General features: G+C 53.8%; 1 protein-coding gene across 1 annotated transcript in view; it reads left to right on the forward strand.

Annotated features, from left to right (window-relative positions):
* The window catches only part of Psmd6 (proteasome 26S subunit, non-ATPase 6), a 9,144-nt gene extending 401 nt beyond the window's left edge, over positions 1-8,743 (forward strand). The window contains exons 2-8 of the mRNA XM_023705014.1: positions 25-230; positions 3,291-3,436; positions 3,602-3,821; positions 4,104-4,212; positions 6,127-6,295; positions 8,336-8,413; positions 8,552-8,743. Coding sequence (XP_023560782.1) covers positions 25-230; positions 3,291-3,436; positions 3,602-3,821; positions 4,104-4,212; positions 6,127-6,295; positions 8,336-8,413; positions 8,552-8,648 — 1,025 coding nt within the window. The 3' untranslated portion in view covers positions 8,649-8,743. The remainder of the gene's footprint in view (positions 1-24; positions 231-3,290; positions 3,437-3,601; positions 3,822-4,103; positions 4,213-6,126; positions 6,296-8,335; positions 8,414-8,551) is intronic.
* Positions 8,744-9,938: the final 1,195 nt, after the last annotated feature.

Here is a 9,938-nt window from a genome sequence, read left to right on the forward strand (position 1 = left end):
CCCACGCCCTGCTCTGGCTTTCAGACATGGCTCCTTACTACGAAGCCTTGTGCAAGGCCCTGGACTGGCCGGTGGACGCGGACCTCGTCGGCAAGATGAAGAAGGCGAACGAGGAGGAGCTGAGGCGCCTGGACGAGGAGCTGGAAGACGCCGAGAAGAACCTGGGGGAGAGCGAGATTCGGGATGCCATGATGGCGAAGGCCGAGTACCTGTGCCGCATCGGGGACAAGGTGAGCGCGCTGCCCCGCAAGGGCCCGGGCGACCGCGCTCCTGAGCTGTGGGCCCCTCGGTGGCCCCGTCGCCCGCAGCGCCGATCGCCGCGCCAGACCGAGGCGGGCCTGCTCCCTTTCGTCTCCCCGGAAGCCGGGCCGCTCTCCGTAATTGGCTTCTGCTCCTTGTTGGAAAGCTCTGGTTGTGGTGCGTTTTAAAAAGTTAAACGAGTAAGGAGCCTTGGTCTCTGCACCGCTTGCACCGCTGCGGGTAACCTCGTTGGTTCTGTGGTGGTGCCTCCGTGTGCGCACGCCCTGGAGAGAGCGAGGAGTGGTGAAGTCTGGAGGCAGACCTAGGACCCGAAAGTTCTCAGGTCGCCCTGCATGTCATGCGTTCTGGAGTTGTATCTGAGCGGACTTTCCGCGTATGAATATCTTGCACATTCAGGTTCCCGGCTGCCTAATATTCCAATATAGAGGATGCCTTCTGTGGGAGGGGGGCTTTGATATTTGTCCAGCTCCTGGTGAATGTGCACGTTCAGCTGGTGGGGCTTTAGTTTTTAGTTTATGCATTTTGTGCAGGGTCTCACTGCGTAGCTCGGACTTGCAGTGATGCACCTGTTCTCAGCCTCTCCCCGCTCGCTGGGATTACAGGTGTGCACCGCCACTCTCGGACCTGGTCGTGGCTCACCCCCCCCCCCGGGGGTGGTGCCAAGGACCGAACCTGGTCCCTGCACTTGCCCAAGCAGGCACGAAGTCTGCAGAGCTATGTCGCCGGCCCTGAGCTGGTGGGGCTTTAACTGCGGCTACTGCTGCAGACTGCCTGCATGTGTCCCCTTGTGCATGTGTGCCCTTCTTCTAGGGTGCTGGTTGAGCCATGAAGTGGAACCACTGGTACCCTGAGCAGCCTACCAGGCTGTTCTGTGTGGTGTTCGCCAGTCTTGGTGTTTTGGTTTGTGTTGCCTAGCCTGGCCTTAAAGTCGTGGTGACCATCCTGCCTCTGCCCCCTGTCTGCTGGGAGTCCTGAATCTTCAACATTTTTAATCTAGTAGTGAGCTGTATCATCATTTCAGAGGATGGGCTTTGGTAGTGCGTCCGTGAGTGTTTAGATGGAGGGTGCTCTGGTGTGCGTGTGCAAGCTCCAGTCGCATTCGCCCTGGGTCAGGTCACCTGACCTTCCTGTCCAGCCTGAGTGAGTGGTGTGCAGGGCTTTGTTTCCTCGCTGCAGACAGGGCTGCTGAGTCTCCACATAATGGTGACAAAGGCAAAGCAGTGAGGTTTAGGGTTTGCACAAGTAAGTGTTTAAATGTTGATATTTAAATATAAAACAAGTTTTTTCCTCTGATTTGATTTGAAGAGTAAGGGATCATATGTCAGCTTTGATTCAGGCCTGAATTTCTTTCTTTTGTTATGTATTTAGTACAGGGTGTACAGGGTCTCACTACACAGCTCGGACTTGCAGTGATCCTCCTATTTTCAGCCTTCCAAGTGCTGGGATTACAGGCATACGCCACCACACCCGGTCTCACTGGCCAGCACAGCATGCCCAGGGTTCAGGGGCCAGTATAGCGTGTGGAATTGAACCTGGGTCCTTGCACTTGCCAGGCAGGTGCTTAGACTGCCGAGCTATCTTCCCAGCCCTTAGGGCTTGACTTTCAACAAGGATATGCTCGGGTCGGCAAGGAGCTGTGAATTGGTTCTGTTTAGCCCTGTGTTCCTTCTAGGTTTCTTAACTGCCTGCTAGCTTTCTCGGCTCTTTGCCCAGCCATTGTGTTTATGAGCTGGCCACCCTGAGCTCACTTGGGTGGGTATTATGTCCACCACTTGATTATTGTATTGAATATGTTGGCTAAAATTGCTGGTTTTATATTTCTTGTTAAAATATTAATGAAATAGTATCTCTTTTTTTTTTTTCCCTGTGGAACCAGGGATTGAACTCAGGCCCTTGCACTTGCCAGGAAAGTGCTTATTCCGCTGAGCCATCTCCCCCACCCAAAAGGATCAAGTTTTGGTTATTTTGTTATTTAAATGATTGGACTGGTAGGAGGTTAAGTAACATTCTTTCAAAGAGAACCATCCTGTTCCCCCCTCCTATTTGCTCTTTAGAAAGAATGGTGCTAAGTGTACTAGACTGTTGTGTCACTGATGCTGCAGATGTTGCGGGCTTGTTGGTGGATGCTTTCTCAAGACAGCTTGGGTTTTTGACAGCATCCTACAGATCTTATTTTTTGAAATAACACAGTGTCACAGACTCACCTCTTAACAGTCCCTAGTTTCAAGGGCCAGTGAGATAGCTCATCAGGCTAAGCACCTGCTTACCCAGACATGCTGAGGCAGCCACGAAGACTGGGTGTGGTGGCGGCGCACTCCTGGAATCCCAGCACTGGGGAGGCTGAAAACAGGAAGATCACCACGAGCCCGATCTGTGTAGTGAGACCTTGTACCAAATACATTAAAGCACAGACACACATATACACACACACACACACAAACGCACACATGCACAGCCCCTGGTTTCTCTTAGTGGAGGGTGGTCCTTTCAGCTCATGAGCTGAAGCATAACTAATCCATAAAGTGAAGCAAGTGGGGTGCAGGACACCCAGGCAGGAGGATCATGAGTCTGTGGCCAGCCTGGACTACATAGGGAGATCTGTCTCCAAAAAAAACAACAAACAAACCAACCAGCCAAGACAGCTTCTGGAAAGGGCCAAGAGTGAAGAAGTGATTGTATTCGTGTTCTGTAGTAAAGCAGCATCATTTATTCCACTATGCCTTGAGTTAGAAATGCATATCTATGTATTTATAGTCTGAGAATCACAGACTGAGATAAGAGTCCCATTATTTTAGTTCTTTAGTATTTTTTTGTATCTAGCACAGGGTCTCACCACAGAGCTCGGGCTCATAGTGATTCTCCTGTTTTCAGCCTCCCAAGTGCTGGGATTACAAGTGCACGCCACCACGCCCAGGCTGTCACAGTCTCCGCGCACCCGAGAGCGGGGCCGGTGTGGCAGGCTGACCCATTATTTTTAAAATGACAGTAATTGATAACTTACAATAAAATTATTTGCTTAATCTTGACAGGAGGGAGCTCTGGCAGCTTTTCGAAAGACTTACGACAAAACCGTGGCCCTGGGTCACCGGCTGGATATTGTGTTCTATCTCCTTCGGATTGGTCTCTTCTACATGGATAACGACCTCATCACGCGCAACACAGAGAAGGCCAAAAGGTACTTGGCAGTGTGGGAGCTTCTGCCCCCAAGATGGGGTGCTGCCGGCGAGATCCTGATTTGCCTGTTTTGTTTACAGCTGTTAGGTCTCGTCAGATAACTGCGGTGGCTGTCCCAAGTTAGTGTTCTCTGTTCCCAGTCTGAGTGTGTTTTTCTATTTGACAGCTTAATCGAGGAAGGAGGAGACTGGGACAGGCGGAACCGCCTCAAAGTGTATCAGGGTCTTTACTGCGTGGCTATCCGCGACTTCAAGCAGGCGGCTGAACTCTTCCTGGACACTGTTTCAACATTTACGTCCTATGAGCTCATGGACTACAAAACGTTCGTGACGTACACTGTCTACGTCAGCATGATTGCCCTAGAGAGACCAGATCTCCGGGAAAAGGTAACCTGGGCCTTTATGATTCCTAGTAGAGGGCTGCGCGGTGCCTTAGCCAGCCACACAGCCCCGAAGTGTAAGTTTGATTTGTTTTATTGTTTGTAAAAATACGGCTGTTTTTGAAGAGCTTGCCAGCGTCTACTGGAGGGTGCCACTGCACACGTCTCTAGCTAGGCCCTCCTGCGTAATTCTTCGCGTGGGTCTTCACCTTGCTCTTGGCTCTTGCCTCCTCGGGGAGCTCATGCGCTGCGTGGCCTTCCGTGAGGGACTTCCGTCTTAAATCTGCAGGTCATCAAGGGGGCGGAGATCCTGGAGGTGCTGCACAGCCTGCCCGCGGTGCGGCAGTACCTGTTCTCGCTCTACGAGTGCCGCTACGCGGTGTTCTTCCAGTCCCTGGGTAAGGAGCGTCTCCTGCTCTCTGTCCGCATGTTCCGATCCTGCGTTCAGACGCCAAAGCTGACCGCTCACATCCGGAAAGACACAGGGGTTGATGACTGGGCCCCTCACAGCATGTGACCCTCCTCGGTGAGGGCGAGGCTGGAGACTGAGCGGGCGCAGTGTGCAAATGGCGGCGGTGCCTGTATTGTTAGTGTGTTCTTTAAGAGGATGGAAGACAAAGGGGCCGGGGAGATAGCTCACTGCAATGAGTGCTTGCCTGGCAAGGGCAGAGTCCTGAGTTTGATCCCTGGAAGATGAGCGTGTGACAGCTGTGTGGCTTGCAGTGCCGAAAGCCTGAAAGCGCGCACTGCCCGTCCTTGGCTGTGGGCGTTCCGCTTGGTTGGAGCCTCTGGGCATGAGGCAGCTGTGGGCAAGTGGAGCTGGTAGGTGTTACGGGAAAAGATGGGAGGGAGCCGTGTCTGTCTTCTGGCTGAGATTAACTTAATCATGGACTTTGGGCCTTGGATAGAGCGCAAAATCTGGGCAGTCCTTGATCCCTTGGGCGTGTGTCTGACAGTCTTCCCTGCGTGGATTTGATTTTTCTTTGGTTCCAGTTCCTGGCATTTGGCTTCCTGGTGATGGCAGGGCTAAGATGATCGCATCAGCATGTGTCAGGTCGTGCGAGGGGCGCTGCCCCGCGATTTCCTGGGCTCGTGAAGATGCCCGCTCTGTCCCGCTGCAGGGTTCAGATGGCCGCATTCCTGGGCAGCGGGGAGGCAGGCCTGCTCCAGTGGATGCCGTGAGGGCGTGGCTGGTGTTGGCAAGCGCCTCGGCCCCCAGGCCAGGCTGCGTCCACCAGCTGGTGTACTGCCCTGGATGCCGGAGCACGGTGCCCACTCATGCCGGTCTCTGCCCGGCCGCCACGTGGTGGGTTGCCTGGCTGTCACCCAGTCACAGCAAGCCTTTCCTTCCTGCCCTCAGAGCGCTCTCCATACTTCTCGTGCCCAGAGCCCTTATTTTATGTCTCTTTTTTGAAAAACGAAGGTATAAACCATAACTGAGCACGGTGTACACCATGTGTGAAGCCATCCTCGTGGATTCAGAGCATCCTTCTTGCCAGCTGGGGCCACCTGTCCCTGGGCACTCAGCTCTCCGTCCCAGGCCCAGCAGCCATTCCTCCTGTCTTTTGTGGAGTGCCTGTTCTGGGCGCCATCACGGGATCATATGGTGGAGCCTTCTCAGCCTGACGTCCTTTGCTGAGCTCAGTGCTTTCACAGTTCTTTGGGTGGTAGCATTTATTTTTTGGTGTTTGGAGACCAGGTTTTGCTACGCAGTTCAGGCTGACCTCGATCTCACGGCACTCTGCCTGCCTGTGTTGGAAGTGTTGGGATTACCGGTGTGCACACTATGCCTGGATCGACAAGTTCTACCTTTATGGAGATGTGTTCCAGATAGCTTAGGTGCAAGAACAGAAAACGCGGGAGGGAGCGCTGTTCGCACCGTTGTACCTGCGTGGCGTGTGGTAGGAGGTGCTCCCGCGGCTGTCACGAGCCCAGAGCTGCCGCCTGCGTTCAAGCCTTACAGTTGTTTTATAAAACTGTTTTTATTCTGGTAAGAGGATTCAACAGTTGTGATTCCTGTGTTTTTCTGGGCTTAATTTATCAGCATACCTTCTATTTCTGTGGTAAAATTTATAAAAAGAGAATGTGTTTACCTAGAGACACGGGAAGTCCGGGTTGTGCTTGGACGCACGTGTGGGGCGGGCTCCTGGCAAAGCTGGGTCTGTCTCCGTGGACGCGCAGCTCCGTGGCCAGAGCCATGGCCATCCCAGGGCAGTGGGCCGTTCCTTGCTGGGCCCTGGCATCTGCTGATCGGCGTAGTCTTCGACCGCTGACGGGAAGAGTCCGCTGACTTGTCGTCTCGCTTGTTGCAGCCGTCGTGGAGCAGGAGATGAAGAAGGACTGGCTCTTCGCTCCTCATTATCGGTACTACGTGAGGGAAATGCGGATCCACGCCTACAGCCAGCTGCTGGAGTCCTACAGGTCCCTGACCCTCGGCTACATGGCGGAGGCGTTCGGGGTCGGCGTGGAGTTCATTGATCAGTAAGTCTAAGGAGCACCGTGTTAGCTTAGGCCGTGAAGTTGCCTTCTAGGTAGGTCAGACTACGTTTTCCCCATTCATATTGCTTACTTGAATTTTAAGGGAGGGAAAACAAGAACTTTTTCTAAGTACTTATCCCCATTGCCACCTGCTCTGGCTCTAGCTCCCTCAGCCTCACTGTCTCTTTGCTGGGCAGAAAGCAGGCTAGAGAGACGCTAATGATCCGGTCTGTTGGTCCAGGAGGCCCCTGCTGCTCTCTGGCCACATGCTGCCGTCTGAGCACTCTGGTCTCTCAGCTTCCTCTCCAGAGTCCAGGTTGCTGCTGTAACTGTCAGCTGGTGGTTAGGCACGCACGGGCTTTGAGCACAGGCTGGCTGGTATGGCAGGTGCCGCGCCTCTGTCCAGGACTGGGTGGATTCCTTTCTTCCTGCCCGTGCTCTGTAGCTACCAGGGAGAGTAGGGCACATCCTTGGGTCACTGCAGCAGGAGGGACCCTACAGAGATGAGAAGATGCGGTCTCACTCTGGGCCGGTTCAGGAGAGTGCCAGCCGCTGGACTCCTCTTGATGCAGAAAAGGGGCCTCACACTGAGGCCTCGGTCAGGACGGACAGCTAACGTGGGCATAGTTGCCGCATGGACGGGAGCAGTGTGGACACAAAGGCCACGGCTGGGCGTGGGCTGTGTGTGGGAAGTGGAGAGCGTGGGCAGCTGGATTTGCATCTGGAGCTCAGGTTCTCATTGGAGGGTTGGGAGCACAAGTGGTATGGTTTCTGCCTGTGTGTGAGGTGGGTCCCGGGGGAGGGGATGCGGTGGCCTGGACTAGGTGTGCGAGCAGGGTAGCTGACCTCAGAGCGAGTGCCGCCCGGGGGCCGTGCAGCGTAGGTCTTGGGCGCCTTCCTGCCGGCTTGCAGCACTGGGGTCTGTGCGTGGCTACCCTCAGGCACTTGTACAGGCAGATGTGTGTGTAGCTCTCAGCAGGGCCACGCAGGCAGTAAGGCCCACAGGTGACAGCCCCGCACTGTGAGCTGCACAGCAGTGAAGAAAGGAGTGCTGCACAGAGGCCGTGTCACTTCAGTGGGCACCTCAGGCACATGAGGATTCTACAGTGCAGTGAAGTTTCGTGTCCTGTTAGCTGACTGCCTGTCTGTCCATTTTTTAACCACTTTAAAGCAAGCAAGTTTCAGACACCAGCTAGCACACCCCCACGCTCCTCGAGTACGTAGGAGTTTGCTGTGAGGGAGGCTGAGGTTCGGTGTGGTGCACGGGGCCCAGGTGCAGCCAGACCCCTACTGAGAAGTCCGCTCATTTTCTTCCTTTCAAAGACATTTTTGTTGTCCTGCTGACGCTGAACAGAAGAGAAGGCTGGTGTCCCTGGTTTGCCTCATTGCTGAATTGAGCTAGTCTGAATTCTGACCAGTGACCAGGGCCTGCGTAGCCTGGGGGGGCGGGGGTGCTGTCCCTTCTGACTTTGGGGCTCTGTGACTAGTGGCAGTGGGACAGCTGCAGGAAGTGGACGTGGCCCTCAGACCCTGTCTTGATGTCTGGCAGCTACAGGCAAAACTTGGGGCCCACCATCTTGCCTCTGGCCCAGGGCAGGGCTGGGGCACTGCCAGGCCCTGCCTGTTGCCTCGAGGGCCTCTGCTTCTCAGTCCTGGGTGCCTGGGGCTCGCACTGCACACGTCCCTCAGCTCTGTGTCCTCCTGTGGCTCACTCAGCACTGCCGGAGGGGTGGGACAGCTGCCCAGGCCTTGCCACCCGCTCTAGGTCACTGTCGCAGGGCTCTTGTGTGAAACACCTGGTTGTTTCTAGGTGTTAGCCAGCGTTTTCTTCCTAATCGCTAGTCACTTTCTTCTTAACAACCGTGAGCTGGCTGAAGTTTGGTCAGTGTGCCCCTCAGAATGCCAGCGACACCTCAGCCGACGCGTGCTCAGTGGCCCAGGCTGCTGCAGAAGCCCACCCTGAGGAGACGGTCTCCTGAGTGCAGCGTTCTCCCTGGCTTCATGATGAGGCCCCGCTGACCTCTTGTCTTTTCTCTGAATTAGGGAGCTGTCCAGGTTTATCGCCGCGGGGAGACTGCACTGCAAAATAGACAAAGTGAATGAAATAGTGGAGACCAACAGGTACCTTCGCTCCGCGTAGTGTTTGTTACACCGTCCTGAAAAGGGGCACTTCAGGTGCCTTCTTAAAGAAGTAGGTCAGCTGCCGTCACGGAGCAGTGGGGCGTAAAGTAACTCGTGCTTTCTTGAATGTGTTTACAGACCTGATAGCAAGAACTGGCAGTACCAAGAAACCATCAAGAAAGGAGACCTGCTGCTAAACAGAGTTCAGAAACTTTCCCGAGTGATCAACATGTGAAGCTGTGTCCTCCGGGGCAGTTGCATCGCGTTTTTAAGCCCGTTCACTGCGTGTGCTGTCCACCCGAGTGAAATAAATCCTGCGCTTTCTGTCGTCTTGTGCTGCTTCCGTGCACACCCCGGGAGGATGGGGCCAGCTGTGTCACATGAAGCCTCGTGCAGTATCCCTTTGTATTTTAGAGAAGGGTCTACAGGGTGCTCAGGGTCTCACGACCAGATCAGCCTTGTAGTGACCCCGTTTACTGCCTCCCAAGAGCTGGGATTACAGGCACGCGCCACCACGCCCAGTCTCAACTGCTGTCTCAGAGTGGCGGGGGACACGGCAAGCCTGGGAGTCAGACGCCGGCCCCTGCGCCTGCTTGCAGGTGCTTTAATCCACTGAGCCATTTGACCAGCCTTCTTGCATTAGTCATAATGAAAAATGTTCTCTGTCCCTCAGTGACTGGGGGGCTCACGGGGTGCGGTCACAGCCAGCTCAGTGCCTGGGTTCAGTCCTGCCTGTGCTGCCCTGCACCTCAGCTGTAGGACACCTTGCTTTAGGGAGCACACTGCGGCCCGCGGTGGTACCTCCCACCAGGAGGCGGAAGGCACATGACATGAAATCGCACTGAGCCTGCAGGAATTTTTTTTTTTTTTTTTTTGCTGACTCAGACTGCCTTAAGGCATGGCTGATGTGGCATGTGGTGCTGGGGGTCGAACCACAGTCCCTTGCCCGACTGACTTTGCCCAAGCAGGTGCTTTAGACAACTGAGCTAACCCAGCAGCCCTACCCACACCCCCAGCCTTCAGAAGTAACGGAAGGTCACCACCTCGTAGGATACCAGCACAAAATTCCAGAGTGTAACTTACTGCACACAGTCTTTTTTTTCCCGTAATTTTATTGATAAATAACAATGAGACAGTTTCAAATGAAATTGGTAGGACAGTTTCAATAATTAATACCTTGCATACCTTCTTCCTAGTGGTTAATTGCTGTACAAGATACGGACATGATATCCTAACACCATTAGAACAAATCCCTCTATTAAGAGAATAACTATATATCTATCCTAACCACTTTGAATACACAGATACAAAATGGACATTCATCTGTATCCCCTTTTTGTGTAGTTCTGTCATTTGAATATTATAGATGTGTAAACTCAGCAAAATATTCTAAAAGAGTCCAGTAGCCCATAGTAGTATTGGGTCTTCCTCTTGACTGGCAATGTCAGAAATTGTTGACCTGAGTCTCCTACAGCTCAACATAACAGCATGGCTTTACTTCTTATACTTCGTTTTTATACTTTTC

The sequence above is a fragment of the Octodon degus genome, unplaced genomic scaffold (genome assembly GCF_000260255.1).
Source record: "Octodon degus isolate 3935 unplaced genomic scaffold, OctDeg1.0 scaffold00210, whole genome shotgun sequence".
NCBI classification, from domain to species: domain Eukaryota; kingdom Metazoa; phylum Chordata; class Mammalia; order Rodentia; family Octodontidae; genus Octodon; species Octodon degus.